Consider the following 16,975-nt stretch of genomic DNA (forward strand, 5'->3'; position numbering starts at 1 on the left):
GAAAGTCAGACTCTTCCCACAAGCCAACTAATTTTCCTCAGCTTCAGAATCATCAAAATTCACCAAATGTTGTGTGGTTATCCTGAGATATATTATTGAGACTTGCCATGAGGGAATTGTTGATATGTTATACATTTTATATTCTATATAACATTTTCTTTAGAAAAATGGTCCAAAATATTTTTTGTATTTTACAGATAGAAAGGTGAAAAATAATATTTATCCACAATCTGCTCTGAGCAAGTCCGGTCCTAGAGTGTCTTAACTAAATGGAACCAAAATATTTAGGATGACTTAATTAAGTGTCCCGAAAAATGTATTTGCGGGATATGCAAATATGCACATACTGTATTTAATGAGTTATCACCTCATTTGCATATTTTTATACAATATTTCCACCTAATGTTATTTTTTGTTATATTGATTACTGCATTGTTGGGTTTGGAGCTTGCAAAAAAACATATTTGACTATGCTTGTGCATGTGGCATTACATTTAAGAAAATGTGTAATGCAAAAAAGTATTATATTTGTGTCTACTTTAAACAGGCAAAAGTTGATTGTGAAATGATTAAGAGAAAAACAATATCTATACGGGTGTGGTGCCTGGCCTTAATTTGCTAATTGGTTAAAAGCCTTTGTCACTTGATTTATGAAGAGGCTGCAGGGCAAATTGCATTCCTCCACATGACAGTTTGGGTTTAAACTCATGTCTTGTTGTTCTACCAGAGCTGTTATGTGTTTCCCCTATCACTGACCAACACGATCTACTGTATCCAATCATTTTCCATGCATCAATCATAGCTACAGTATGAGACATGTGATGGATAGGAGACATGTTTTGATATTGAGATTTAAAAAACGGCTACATTGAATCAATGCAGCCGTTTTTTTCTCAATATCAAATCATTTCTGGGTAACAATGAAGTACCTTGCTGTGATTGTGATAAATTAAAATGGTAAACAAAAGAAACAAAAAGCAAAGAGCAATTTCAAATCATTTCTGGGTAACAATGAAGTACCTTGCTGTGATTGTGATAAATTAAAATGGTAAACAAAAGAAACAAAAAGCGAAGAGCAATTTCTCAAACAAGAATTTTGCTAGGACTGTCTGGAAGTGGTCTGAGTGAGGAGGGGAAAACTGAAAACTAGCTGTTATTGACAGAGAGGTTTGGAACGGTCTTTCTTGTTGGTCTATTAACTTATTTACCGCCTGGTGTTGTCACCAGCCAGGACAAAACTCAATCCCATCAAAACAGGCTGGAATTTCAGGCAGTATTTTCAAGCAGCTCTTATACTAACAGGGCATTATCATCATTTGCATGGTTTCATTCCATATAAAACACAAGAAAATCATGTTTATATTTTCCTTTAACATGTGGGGAAAAAACATCCCGGTCAGGCAAATATCTATGACATAAATGTTTAGTTCAGGGCAAAGTCCCAGACTGAGTCAGTAAAAAGTGGAAAAAGTATTACAATTACTAGTCAGCATTCAAATACAAAAACTTGTTATACAAACCATTTGAATTATCTGAATTACATATGATTTCTTAGTTTGCACCATTTCAATATTGGGTGCGTTCACAAATTCGCTCTGGCTATCTACTCCAATTTCAGAGCACTCTTGTCTGAGTGTCAGTTAACGTCACCAACAATCAGAAAGATATTGTTGCCAGCAACACAGTTACAGTCATCAACGCACTGGATAACATGAAAACAGTCTAACCAGCTCTGATAGGGCGAGTAAAATGGTCAGATTGAGGTGTTCTCTCATTTGTGTCTGGAAGTAGCTAGCCAACGTTAACCAATTAGCTCGGGTGCTTGACTGCCATTGAGGCCAGAACACTCGGATCAACCCTACTCCTCGGCCAGAGCGTCCAGGGTGAGCTCTGAACACTCTGAGAGCGAAACGCTCTGAATTTACAAATGCCCAGAGGGCACTCTGAGTGCACTCCGGCACTCCAGATTGAATTTTACGAACACACCCATTATTCTTACTGACTAGAAACCTGTCTGTCCACACAGGGAACGAGCCTCTGAGATTCCTGCCAGAAGTAGTGGAGAGAAGCCTCCTGTCACTACTTGTCATTCCTATTGCAGCCGTTGTATTTCTGTTTGCGTGGAAGGTGAGCTGTCCTTTGACCCAATCTACAACCTTAAAGTGTTCTATCTACAACCTAAAAGGGTTCTTTCGGCTGTCCCCATAGGACAATCCTTTGAAGAACCCTTTTTGGTTCCAAGTAGAACCCTTTTGGAACCCATTTTTCGAAGAGTGTAAGGATCTGCAATTTAAAACGTGACTGGTGCCACTCTGTCTATAGATTGTTGTTTTGTCTGTGGACATTGTACTGTTTATGTTCATTGTTAATCTCTTTGATTGTAAGTCATTGTATTTTTTTTGTCTTTGATGGTTGTTTTGTCTTTGACTGTCTGGGTGTTTCTTTACCAGTATCTTCTACTTTTTTGTTTTGTATTTTTGTTAGAGAATTTAACTTTGTACTTGTTGGTTGACATGGGTTCCCTTGGTGTTTAACAGTGTTACTCTCTTACAGGTGAAATCCAGGAGGAACCAACATCAGTCAGATGAACGGAACTCAGTGGAAGGAGGCCTTTTCACAGGACCAGAAGGGACTTTGGCACCTCCACTAGAGGACCCTTCTGAAAAGTAAAGGCATTCACTCATATTTAGTTTAATTTAATCTATCAATTCCTGCATATGAATATTATAAAATCATTCATCTTAATATCAGACACAAAAATGTATCAAAGGTTTACATGTCTGAAAATAATCATGAAGGTGAAGCGAATTTGTATAAATTTTTTTGAATAGGTTTTTAATTATAATGGTTTTCTACATTACAGGAACAGATTGAACATCGTTGAGACAGTGTAATTCTTCAAATCCTTGGAAATTGGTGAGATTTAAATTTTTCTTCATATAATTTGTGACCTCAGACAGAGAACCATCTTAGCCAATTCCTAATATTTATGGTTTGACAATGAAGAGTATGGAACTAGGACACATTGTTTTAGCTACCTGTATGTACATTTATTTTATTTATTTATTTTATCTTTATTTAACCAGGCAAGTCAGTTAAGAACAAATTCTTATTTTCAATGACAGCCTAGGAACAGTGGGTTAACTGCCTGTTCAAGGGCAGAACAACAGATTTGTACCTTATCAGCTCGGGGGTTTGAACTTGCAACCTTCCGGTCACTAGTCCAACACTCTAACCACTAGGCTACCCTGCCGCCCCAAAAGCGTAACAAAAATGTACTTCTTCTTTCTTTGTCTCTCTTAGGTGTACAGAGGAATCTTCTGAGAAAGAGAAAGGAAACAAGCAAATATAAAACTGCATTTCTTATGGATTTTTGAGGCGAAAGACTTGCTTCCTGTCTAGAAACTGCCAGTCCTCACATACTAGAACCAGAGAATGACATTGTATAGAACATCTTTGTTTTTCTTACAAGAATATTAACCCGTCGTCTACTATCACATTTTGTCAGAAGAAGCTGAAAAGGAGACCGGATTGTCATGGAAACATCTAGAGGCGCCAATAACAGTCGAAATATGACTCAAATCACCCATAACTGCTGAAAACACAGTAAACTTTACGGGACAAAGTTGGTTTCACAAGCACTCCCATTTGCACTTTGTGTGGGTTTGGCTGGAGTGTAGATACCAGATCTACTCAAGAATGGGCCAGAAAACAAACCCCTACAAATGGCTTTCTTTTTTTTGAAGAACCCTTTTTGATTCCAGGTAGAACTCTTTGGGGTTCCATGTAGAACCCTTTCCACAGAGGACTGAAAAATTAATGACTACCCCTAGTCGCCCTCACCTTCCTAATCTTCTTCTCAGCAGCATTCTACTCCATTTCTATCTTCATCTGGGTCTCCATTGGACATTCCCTGAGAACAAATGTTGAAATTAGTTAGCTAGAAATATTCTCAGATCTAAGCATCTGTTTTGTTTCATGTTTTTGGCCGTGTATGTACCGAATGGATGAGGTTGTGTGATATATTTATTTATTTACTCAGAATGCTGACAGCACCGTGTTGCTTCGGTTGAAAAAAAACAAAACAGACAATGATTCAGCTTATCTATAAAAATACTAAATGAGCAGGAAAAGGTCTACAAGGGCGCATTATAACCCATTCTTCTGCCATGCATTAAGTCCTCATAAGCAGCACATAAGCATGTATGAACACATGCATTATCTATATTATTAAGACAGCCATAGAGGGATGTACATATGTATGTATGATGGTGTGGTTAATTGCTTATGAATGGGTTGTACAAAAGGCTTTGGTTGGAGGTGTAAATGTACAAAAAAATTGCTGCTTTGACTAACTTACATTTTACCCATTATATACATTAAGAATTCTCCTTATAGCAATCAATGGTCAAGCAAGGGTAGATACTACATATCCATATTGATTTAGATAAAAAGTTTAAGGGGTCTGATAACTCTAGGTGTTTCTATGCTCTCAATGCACAAGAAAGAGGTGGACTAGCATTAAGTAAACCAGCACGGTATCAGATTCTGGAGACTGAGATTAACCACATGTATTAATTACAGTATAACTCAGCTCTGGTATATTGCAGCTTAACCACCCATAAGGTATATTCTGTATGTTGCATGTAAACAACTGTATTACAGTTCAACAACATGTTAAGGTGGCTCAAAGCTATGAATTCAAGGTGAGTTTAAAAAAAAAAGTTTTTACTTTTCACTCCAAATCAAATGTTACAGCTACGAAAATATAGAGCAACCTATTGAATTGTGTTTCAAATAGTTGTCAGTAGCCTATACAGCAAGTGAACTAAGAGATTCATTTCTCAAACAAGTCTAAATACAAAACCCTGAATATAACAATGTTTTTTGAGAGGACCAGCATCTAAAATGTACCATGATTTAGAAATGTGATATGATCTGTGAGGAGAGTGTCTAGCAATTAATCCAGAGAGGATGCATTCGATGATTCAGAGATGTATCACTGTAACTATTATATAAATTAGAAGAGTACGTAGGAAATTATTGGCATTTTTGCACAATTCAGTTGCCATCTTAGGCATGATGAAAATTGCCCAATCCATGACATTATGCAATTATGCAAGCTCTCAAATAAGCATGGACTGCTATTGTTGACATACATTGGCAAAGAGAGAGAACTTAAACCTTGTGTATTAAGTTAGCCAATGCAAGCTTAACCGTACTTGTACCAATACATGCATTCCCTCACTTTCGCCATTAGGCGTTCTTACCCCTTGTACAATCCTGGTTTTGTGCCTTGTTTGGATTTATGTTGTTGACTCCATCATGAATACAGGTGATACATTAAAATATATCATTATGCTGTTTGATCCAAGTGCAGTTGGATCATCATTTTATGCACAGTATTTTGTGTATGACATTTCACAAACTCACCAGGAGACAACAAAGTAAGGGCGACAAACCACTGACTAAAAAAACAACATGGAGAACAAGAGACTATCTCATCAATAGGTGTTGGTTGTCTCTCAGTGACCATGAACCAATGGGATAAATAGACCAGTCTGCTAAAAAGTGTTGTAGACAAAACCTAGAGAAGAGTGTTGCATCATTGCCCAACAGGTTATAATGATCTCCCACCAATGGAAATGACCTGGTACTCATATTGGCTTTGTGGCACCCCTACGTTAACCCATTACCCTTATTCCAATACATAATTGTCACTCTAATTCAAACAAATGGACCCTAAGGCTAAGTGAAAGCCATTTTAAATATCAGGACACACATTAGTTAGAGCAATAACCCTTTTCATTTGAACACTAATACTCCACAACACTAAGCTCTTATAAATCAATTCTACACTAAATAACATGTGACAGAAGAATGCATTCAAACTCCAAATTGCAATCTTGTCTGCATGTAATGTTTTAGGTGTTGTACTTTGTATAGGAAACGGTTCCACTGGTAAAACCTGTTAATTTCATCAAGTGTATTTGGGTAATTTGCCTATTGGACTTTTCTCTTAGAAGAGTATTTATAGTGCAAAATGGAGTGAATGTAAAACAAATACCACATTGGTGTTCATATAATTCTGAGCAAAAGTATCAATTTCAGCATGAGTAGCTGAAAACTCTTCGTGTGATTAACTGTTGTTTTGTTGTATTAAAGCTTTAAGATAATTCTTTATCCCCAAAATAAATGACTTTGTATTAGGGCTGTCAGAGTTAATCACTTGACTTGAGTAAAAAAATTTAAATGTATGCACAATTTGTTTTTAAATCATGATGAATCGCATTGTCAGTAATTATTCAGAATACAATGAAAACGTCCAAAATACATAATATATACAGCTAAAAACAAACAATGCAATGTCAAAACAAGTTGACAATGAGGTTAAAGAAAGTGTGCTTTATCAAGTTACTTGATTTTGCTAACCGTTATTTTGGACAAAATCAAGACGACAATGCTTTTTGTATAACAATTGAGCAAATTTTGAATTTACGATTAATCACAGCAAATCCAGCGATTAACTTGATTTTTTTTAATCATTTGACAGCCCGACTTTGTAATAAGCATCGTGATACATTGAAAAATTAAACATTTTTTATTGCCACAACAAAAACAGTATGTAAGCTTCTAAAGAGTCAACTTCAGAAGTTTTGCGGGTGTTTTACATATTGTATGAACGTTGTGATGAGTTGAAACATGGTTTAAACTGTGAACAGAAATGTGGTGGCATCCCCCATTTTCCTGTCTGTCTTAGAGCCTATGAACACACAGAGATAGTCATTGTCCCAAATGGCACCCCATTACCCTATATAATTCACTAATTTTGACCAGGGCCCATAGGGTTCTGGCCAAGAGTAATGAACTATATATGGAATAATAGAGTGCTACCATGTTGAAAAGAGCAGTAGCCCTGAAGCACTGTTCTGGTATCAGTTATATGTTATTTTACTCATTTTGGTTGAAATTAGTTGATCCCTGAACAGTGGTTTTGGTCTCTAGCTTAGTGTCCCACTATAAAAATAGAATTCCATATTTCTAATTATAGAATTGGAATTCTGTGTTCCACTCTTATAGGGGCAACAAATAGGCTTGTAGGCAGGAAGTTAATCTGGGTGCCAAAAGAAAACATCATTCCGACCCAGGCAAACGCTGGTCAACACTACTGTATTTTTGTATAAATGTAAACAAATGTATATGATGAGATATGAATAAAGTACACATATCCAAATATTCAGCGTGGCAGAGCTGTGTTTTGTGATAATTATACAAAAGTTGATGGAAACAAATACCTTGTAACAGAAACAAATACGACACAGAAAATGATTCAAAAAAGGGTCTGACTTCCCTTCCTCTAAAAAAGTATTTGATTTAAACAACTGTTCATTTGAGGGGTGATGCCATCATCTAAATTAAAGCATCTGAACTCATACCATTGTTTTCATCATGAGTAAATAGAGCCAACAAACATGTCAGTATGAATACACTATTGTGCTGCTGTGAACAGCAATACAGAACTGTACCTTTTCTGACAATGACTATAGAAGAAAGGATTGACCTAAGTGACCTCAGCTAAGTTTAACACTCTTAGAAACAAATATTATTTGGCTGTCCCCATAGGAGAACCATTTTTTGGTTCTAAATAGAATGCTCTGTGGTAAGGGTTATACATGGCACTCAAAATAGTTATACCTGGAACCAAAAAGGGTTCTCCTATGAGGACAGCGGAAGAACCCTTTTAAATTTTAGATACACTCTTAGAAAAAACAGTTCTATGGTCAGGTGGCTGACTGACTAAACTTCTCCCTCCACCAAGACCAGAGGTTGGGGTGTAGGGTTTTTGCATAGCCTGAAGGTTGGGAGGGGCAGTTCCTCTTGCTGCACCGTAGGCAAGTACTATGGTCTTGCAGCGGATGCGAGCTTCAACTGGAAGCCAGTGGAGTGTGTGGAGGAGCAGTGTGACATGAGAGAACTTGGGAAGGTTGAAAACCTGGTGGGCTGCAGAGTTCTGGAGTTCTGCAGCGTTCTGGAGTACAGGGGTTTGATGGCACAAGCGGGAAGTCCAGCCAACAGCGAGTTGTAGTTGTCCAGACGGAAGATGACAAGTGCCTGGATTAGCACCTGCGGCACTTCCTGTGTGAGGAAGGGTCGTACTCTAGGGAGGTTGTAAAGCATGAACCTGCAGGAGCCAGTCACAGCTTTGATGTCTGCAGAGAACGACAGCGCGTTGTTCAGGATCACGCCAAGGTACTTTGCACTCCGGGAGGGCAACACTGGAGTTGTCAACCGTGATGGAGAGCTGAGCGGGCAGGCCTTCCCTGGGAGGAAGAGCAGCTCCGTCTTGTTTGCCGAGTGACTTGGTGTATTGAGAAAAGAGGGCCTAGAACCGAGCCCTGGGGGACACCAGAAGTGAGTGTTCGTGGTGCAGACACTCCACAGCGCCTGGTAGGAGCGGCCTGTCAGGTAGAATGCAATCCAAGAGTGTGCAGAGCCTGAGACTCCCAGCCCTGAGAGGATGGACAGGAGGATCTGATGGTTAACAGTGTCAAAACCAGCAGATAGATCTAGGAGGAGGAGAACAGAGGAGTGTAAGCTTTGGTAGTGCAGAGAACCTCCATGCACAGAAGAGTAGTCTCGGTTGAGTGACAGTCTTAAAGCCTGACTGGTTAGGGTAAAGATCGTTCTGAGAGAAATAAGAGAGTTGAGAGACGGCACGTTCAAGTGTTTTGGAAAGAAGAGAGGGGGATACAGGTCCATAGTTTGATGTCAGATTAGTCTAATGTTGGTTAATTGAGGAGTGAAGCAACTCGGGACATTTTTAAGTCTGAGGGGACGCAGCCAGGGGTCAGGGATGAGTTGGTGAGGGAAGTGAGAAGTTCTTCAGAGATGGACTGGAGAAGGGAGGAGGCTGGGATCAAGCGGGCAGGTTGTCGGGCAGCAATACCTCAATAGTCGCAGGATTTCATCTGGTGAGAGAGGGAGAGAGAGGTCAAGGCATATGGTAGTTCTGTGTATTGATTTGAGCTTATTTTGGGTAACAGACATATACATCAAAATGCACCATGTGGACCCAGAGTATATCACTTGAAAGTATTAATTAAAACACTTGTTTCCAAAGTGGTCCTCGATGGTAAAAACAAAAACACACATAATGATTAAAAACAAGACAAAATTACAAACAACCATAAATACATTAATTTATATTGGCATCCTAAAAAGTGACACTATTCTCTGCACTTCTCCCTAACCTTAAATCAACCATTGATTTGTGAGTGGGACCAGTGGACTCAATACGCTGAGTGAATGAGGAGCGGATGCCATCAACCTTCTTCACAAGTGGTTGACAAAGTAATCCGTAGAGAGGGAGAAGGGGGGGCAGCATTAAGGAGGGAGGAGAAGGTGGAAAAGAGTTTATGTTTAGAGTGATAGAAAGTGGCTTTAACAGCAGATACAGAGGAAGCCCTGTTCTGTAAGCTTGTAATGAGTCACTCAGCCACGGAGCAGGAGGGGAGGGCCGAGATGGCCGGGAGGAAAGGGGACAGTGCGAGTCATAGGATGCAGAAAGGGAGGGGAGTAGGGTCGAAGAGGCAGAATCAGGAGACAGGAGGAAGAAGGATTTAGCAGAAGGGAGAGATAGGATTTAAGAGGAAAGAGAAGTGGAAGAAAGCGATAAATTGTGACGACACATGACCATCTGGGTAGGGGCTGAGTGGCTAGGGTTGGAGGAGAGGGACACAGAAAAGGAAACAAAGTTATCAGAAACCTGGAGGGGGGGTTGCAGTGAGATGAGTAGGTGAACAGCCTCTGCCTTGTGAGTTGGAGGGGATTGGGAAAGGGTGCGGTCGAAAGATGCAAGGAGGGGAATAGAGTTGAAAAGAAATGATTGAAGGCAGACATAGGGAGGTTGAAGTTGCCAAGTACGAAGAGCGGTGAGCCATCGTCAGGAAATTAGCTTATCAAGGTGTCAAGCATATTGTGGAATTTTCCAAGGGCACCTGGTGGGTGAAACATGACAACAATGTTAAGCTTTAATGTGTATCCCTGTACCACCACCAAATGCTCTTGGACTATGAGAGAATAACATAGTCAGATGAAGGGAGAGCAGCTGGAGTAGCAGTGTTTTCTGGAGTGATTCATGTCTCTGTCAGGGCCAAAAAGTCAAGAGACTGAAGGGCAGCATATGCTGAGATGTACTTGGCGTTCTTGACTGCAGATCGGTAGTTCCATACGCTGCCCAGAGACCCGGAATTCCATATGGGTTATGCGCGCAGGGTTCACTAAATTAGAAGGATTGCAGCCAAGGGGTGGGGAGAATCTGTAAAGCCTAAAAGGAGAGGTGCAAACAGGTATAGAAAACACACAGTTACCAAAGCTACAACAGATTAGGACCAAAAAATATATACTTATCACTCCTGGAGATATCAGGAGTCCTCTAGCTATAGAATATATATATTTTTATTATTATTGTATTTTTTACCTGTTATTTTACCAGGTAAGTTGACTGAGAACACATTCTCATTTACAGCAACAACCTGGGGAATAGTTACAGGGGAGAAGAGGGGGATAAATGAGCCAATTGTAAACTATGACAAGGATAGAAAAGGATTTGCCAGTAGATTGTTGACGTAAGTCATGATGACTGCTTATTTAGCTTGCTAGCTAAGATTTAGAAAATATGACGATGACATGATCAGTCCAATCAAAGCTATGGGGGATATAACGTGATTTACCATCATTTTATCTGTGGCCAATGACCTTGAGCCTTCTTGGATGGGCACTTCTACTGTAAATATATGTAGCACCGCAGTGGGGCTTGAACTGCTATACAGAAATGAATGTGAGTAGACTGCTACAGTAGACTAGCTTGTGTCTGGGATCTGCTATAGGATCTGACCGTAGCCCAGTCACCCTGGTGAATGCGAGGGCCAGGTCAGTTCTGTACAGGATATGAGTTGACCCAGCAGAAGCTCCCAGACAGGGGACCATACCTCCATAAATACCCTGGGAGGAAGAAGACTCCCCCTGGGTTCAGTAAACATGACTGGAGGATCCACTTCGACCTATAGGGCTCTGTGCAGTATTATACTACACAGTCAGGGTAGGAGCTGCTGCTTTCCCACACTCTATGCACACGGACATACATGGACGGCACGGACGCACAAACATACAGATGGAACAAACACACACACAGACAGACCGACACCAGCTGCACAAATCGCTGCAGGAAGGAACCATGTCTTTTCTACTGTTTTTATTAAGGCTGGTTAGGAGGACATAGGGATGGATGGTTCACTCTTTATGGAGTAACATGTAGTGTACTGTATGAACCTGATTGCAGATGAAGAAATCAATACAAAATGCACAATAATACGAGCTCAACTCTTACTAAATTCTAGCATATAGTCTGTAGGGGCTGAAACACAGCAGTAATCTTAACAACCTCTCCCTCAACTTCAGTAAGACCAACAAGCTGATTGTGGACTACAGGAAACAGGAAACAGGATTGGGGGGGCTGCAGTGGAGTGGATCGAGAGCTTCAAGTTCCTCCATGTGCAAATGACTATAAATGGTCCAAAAACATGCGTAGTTGTGAAGAAGGTGCCACAGCGCCACATCCCCCTCAGGAGGTTGAAAAGGTTTGGTATGGGACCTCAAATCCTGAAATTGTTCTACAGCTGCACCATTGAGAGCATCTTGACTGGCTGTATCGCTGCTTGGTATAGAAACAGCACCGCCCTAGATCACATGGCGCTACAGAGTAGAGGCCGACCGATTATGATTTTTCAACGTCGATACCGATACCGATTATTGAAGGCCCAAAAAAGCCGATACCGATTAATCGGCCAATTTTAGTTTATTTTATTTGTAATAATGACAATTACAACAATACTGAATGAACATTTATTTTAACTTAATATAATGCATCAATAAAATCAATAGCCCCAAATAAATAATGAAACATGTTCAATTTGGTTTAAATAATGCAAAAACAAAGTGTTGGAGAAGAAAGTAAAAGTGCAATATGTGCCATGTAAGAAAGCTAACATTTAAGTTCCCTGCTCAGAACATGAGAACATATGAAAGCTGGTGGTTCCTTTTAACATGAGTCTTCAATATTCCCAGGTAATAAGTTTTAGGTTGTAATTATTATAGGAATTATAGGACTATTTCTCTCTATACCATTTGTATTTCATTAACCTTTGACTATTGGATGTTCTTATAGGCACTTTAGTATTGCCAGTGTAACAGTATAGCTTCCGTCCCTCTCCTTGATCCTCCCTGGGCTCGAACTGCTACACAACGACAACAACCACCCTCGAAGCAGCGTTACCCATGCAGAGCAAGGGAAACAACCACACCAAGGCTCAGAGCGAGTGAAGTTTGAAACGCTATTAGTGCGCACTAACTAGCTAGCCATTTCACTTCGGTTACACCAGCCTCATCTCGGGAGTTGATTGGCTTGAAGTCATAAACAGCGCAATGCTTGACGCACAACAAAGAGCTGCTGGCAAAACGCACGAAAGTGCTGTTTGAATGAATGTTTACTCGCCTGCTTCTGCCTACCACCGCTCAGTCAGATACTTAGATGCTTGTATGCTCAGTCAGATTATATGCAACGCATGACACGCTAGATAATACCTAGTAATATCATCAACCATGTGTAGTTAACTCGTGATTATGATTGATTGGTTGTTTTTTATAAGATAAGTTTAATGCTAGCTAGCAACTTACCTTGACTTACTGCATTCGCGTAACAGGCAGTCACTCCTTGTGGAGTGCAACAAGAGGCAGGTCGTTATTGCGTTGGACTAGTTAACTGTAAGGTTGCAAGATTGGATCCCCCGAGCTGACAAGGTGAAAATCTGTCGTTCTGCCCCTGAACGAGGCAGTTAACCCACCGTTCCTAGGCCGTCATTGAAAATAAGAATGTGTCCTTAACTGACTTGACTAGTTAAATAAAGATTAAATAAAGGTGTAAAAAATATATATACATTTTAAAAAAGGCAAAATCGGTGTCCAAAAATACCGATTTCCGATTGTTATGAAAACTTGAAATCGGCCCTAATTAATCGGCCATTCTGGTTAATCGGTCGACCTCTACTACAGAGGGTGGTGCGGACAGCCTAGTACATCATTGGCGCCGAGCTCCCTGGACCTCGAAATCAGGCGGTGTAAAAGGAAGACCCGGAAAACCGTTAACTTAAAGACTCCAGTCAACCAAGCCATAGACTGTTCTCTCTGCTTCCGCACATCAAGCGGTACAGGTGCATCAAGTTTAACACCAACAGGCTCCTGAACAGCTTCCATCCCCAAGCCATAAGACTGCTAAATAGCTAACATTTGTACATGGACTATCTGAGATGGCCCATTGTATTTTATTTTTGCACTCCCTGTGCGCACGCTCACAGGACTCTACACACATACACTTAATATGCACACATATTTATCCCTATCCCTACAGTATTCCTGCACATTGTAAATATGGTATTGGAACTGACCCTGTATATAGCTTACTCACTTCTCGTGTTGTTATTTCTTATTTCTTGCATGTTTTTGTTCTACCTTATGTTATTTTACCATATTGATATTGATTACTGCATTGTTGGGTTTAAAGCTTGCAAGAAAGGCCTTTCACTGTACTTGAGAAAATTACATTAAAACGTATGGAGACAGCCAGCACGTGCAAATAAAGTATAACTTCGATTTATTCTTCAATTCTTAATGTCCATTGTAACTGCTGAGAATTGATGGATAATTCACTTGAGGGACTCGTCCTGACCTGCTCCAATAATGGCTTATAATTGTAAAGACATTCCGTAAATGATGTCTGCTCTAATAGCTCATTTGAATATAGGGTGAACTCCAGCTGACAAGATCAACCTTTTCAAAATGCTTACAGACTTGCTTTTGGTTATAGTGCTGCCAGCTTTTCATGTCTTAGAGAAACTGTTGGATGTGAGCCAGATTTGATGCCTCAAAAATCAAACATTAGATAAGGTCACAAATAAAAGTAAGTTCAACTGAATGAGCCTGAAGAAATTTGGCTTGTCATCAAAAACACTCTTTTACAGATGCACAATAGAGAGCATCCTGTCGGGCTGTATCACCGCCTGGTAGAGCAAATGCTCCGCCTACAACCGTAAGGCTCTCCAGAGGGTAGTGTGGTCTGCACAACGCATTACCGTGGGCAAACTACCTGCCCTCCAGGACACCTACAGCACCCAATGTCACAGGAAGGCCAAAAAGATCATCAAGGACAACCACCACCCGAGCCACTCTGTTCACCCCACTATCATCCAGAAGGCGAGGTCAGTACAGGTGCATCAAAGCTGGGACCGAAAGACTGAAAAACAGCTTCTATCTCAAGGCCATCAGACTGTTATTAACATAGAGAGGCCATCATTAACAGCCATCATTAACATAGAGAGGCTGCTGCCAATATACAGACTCAAATCTCTGGCCACTGATATAAATGGACTTAATAAATGTATCACTAGCCACTTTAAACAATGCCACTTTATATAATGTTTACATACCATACATTACTCATCTCATATGTATATACTGTACTCTATACCACCTACTGCATCTTGTCTATGCTGCACGACCATCGTTCATCCATAAATTTGTATGTACATATTCTATTCATCCCTTTACATTTCTGTGTATTTGTGTGTATAAGACGGTTGTTATGAATTTGTTAGATTACTTGTTAGATATTACTGCATAGTCTGATCTAGAAGCACAAGAATTCCGCTACACTCACATTAACATCTGCTAACCATGTGTATGTGACCAAGAAAATTTGACTTGGATTTGATTTGATTTTACTTTAACCCACATAAAACATGTAAGGAAGTGTATTCGTGCCCTAGTCCAGCTTTTTATATGGACCCCCAGGAACATAAACGACTCGACTATGTCCACCTTAACACCCTGGGTGTACATGGTGTTGGAGGTAGAAGCCGTAGAGATACACACAACTAGAACAACACGCACACAAAGGGTGTGGCATAACCTGTATAGTGCGGTGGTGCCATATCATGGAGAAGAAGGCCCTTCGGCAGGTTGAGTGAGACATTTTCATAAAAGAAGACAGGTCACATGTTCCACTGAATCAATAGTGGGATAAAACAGAGGAGAAAGAAGTTAGTGAAAGAACAACTATAATAACACACATATCTCAAAGTCAAAGCAGTGAGATTGGGCCCATGTTCAACACTATGGCATGTTCATGAGACAATTTAAAAATATATATTTCTCATTTATTGACTATTAATTACACTTTTCGGATGTCACAAGCCCTGGGCATAAGCGACATAAGCTGTCGTTTCCAACCCAAAAATGATACTGTATTTTTAGGAAGTGATGTATTGTTTAAAACAACATGTCTAAAAAATTACCAAATCTAAAAGGGTATGTTTTGAGATATTTACATTTATGTTTGTTATTATCCATAAATTAATGTACGGAAATTGTATCTTCATTCTAAGCACTATTCATATTTCAGAGCACAAGGTAAGGTTTCAAATGAGAAGACTGACTTTATAGCATGTACATTGTTGTATTGTCTTAAAGAAATCCTGCGTAAAGCTGAAATTTCACAAAATTCCTAACTTGAATTACAGTAGGTATTTCTCAATAATAATTTTGAATACAGATTTCAAAGGTATGCCAAACATCCTTCCCCCAAAGGATCATTCTATAGATTCCATTTCAGGAAGATCCAAAACATTAATGTCTTTAGGCCAATCTCTTATGGAATTGTCCAGGGGAGAAATCAATCTTACCACTTACCACCAATCTTACCATTGGTGATGATAGGAAGTACTTATGTGAGAGCAGTCAGAGTGGAAGAGGCAAAGCGAGAGGGGTTACTCCACCCAAAATCTGACCATGGACATTTTGTATGGAGGTCAATGAGAGAGTGTTGAATTTGGTCAACAAAAAATGCAATTGTTAATTTGCTAAGTGAGGCTTATTTGATCTAATATAAGTTTCGTAATGTTTAGGTTGTTACGAATGTACTGATATAATTACATGCATGTGACATTTCGGCAACTTTGAAAAAAACATTAATGGATTTATGCCTGTTTTTCACACGTGTACCTGATCTCGACTCCTCCCGCCTGCCTTCCATCTTAGAGGACCTGTATTTTGTTTGTTAGAGCGGTCACTCGACTATCTTGTCAATATAATATATCATAATAACAGATCCAGATCCCCCATCAAAGCCATTTCGCTCTCCACTTCCTACTCACATGACCACATACTTAAAGTGACAGGAATGATTTGGACCAATCACTAGAATTTCAAACAAGTGGCATCATAAGAGGTTGGTGGCACCTTAATTAGGGAGAATGGGCTCATGGAGACTTAATGTGGAGACTTTACAACGTTATATTCATTCCAATACAAAACTAATATTATAGTAGTAAGGCTGTTCATATCGGAAAGAAGATCATTTTCTCTCACAGCCTGGAATGTACTGTATGGAGATGGTTCTTGCACAAGCGTGTGAAACTCTCCCTCTTACAAGTCCTCGTCCCCACTCAACTGATTCATTGAGCCAGGTATGTGGGAGTGTGTTTGGCGGGGGTGTGTAGGTGTGTGTGGGTGTGTCGGCAGCTGAGGAGTCAGTGCAGGCAGTGAGAGGGAGTAAAAGAAAGTCCTGAAAGCCAGGTTTTGAATACTCTGCTCCCTCGCTCCAATGACAGCACATACATTAACAAAACAGGCATTATCCACTCTCTGAATGTGTGACAAAGGTCTTTATAAATGTAAACTGTTTTTATCCCTCCACCCCCTCTCTCCTCTGTTTGTGTGGGAATCAGTACAGGTCCTTAGTCACAGGTCAGCTGGTTTAAGGTTACTAATAGCCTGCACCAATAGACTTGTGTTCCACATCTTGCCCTTTATGGAGCCCTTCCCCGCGGCCAGGAGAGAATGCGTTGGCCCCCAGGTGGGGAGC

The 16,975-nt window shown here is 40.0% G+C and overlaps 1 protein-coding gene across 1 annotated transcript in view; it reads left to right on the top strand.

Moving 5' to 3' along the window:
• Nucleotides 1-7,236, top strand: part of kitlga (kit ligand a) — a 41,324-nt gene extending 34,088 nt beyond the window's left edge. Inside the window, exons 7-10 of the mRNA XM_024380078.2 lie at nucleotides 2,027-2,127; nucleotides 2,554-2,666; nucleotides 2,864-2,916; nucleotides 3,304-7,236. Coding sequence (XP_024235846.1) covers nucleotides 2,027-2,127; nucleotides 2,554-2,666; nucleotides 2,864-2,894 — 245 coding nt within the window. The 3' untranslated portion in view covers nucleotides 2,895-2,916; nucleotides 3,304-7,236. The remainder of the gene's footprint in view (nucleotides 1-2,026; nucleotides 2,128-2,553; nucleotides 2,667-2,863; nucleotides 2,917-3,303) is intronic.
• The last annotated feature ends 9,739 nt before the right edge of the window (nucleotides 7,237-16,975 follow it).

This window comes from Oncorhynchus tshawytscha, linkage group LG19 (assembly GCF_018296145.1).
Source record: "Oncorhynchus tshawytscha isolate Ot180627B linkage group LG19, Otsh_v2.0, whole genome shotgun sequence".
Classification (NCBI taxonomy): Eukaryota; Metazoa; Chordata; class Actinopteri; order Salmoniformes; family Salmonidae; genus Oncorhynchus; species Oncorhynchus tshawytscha.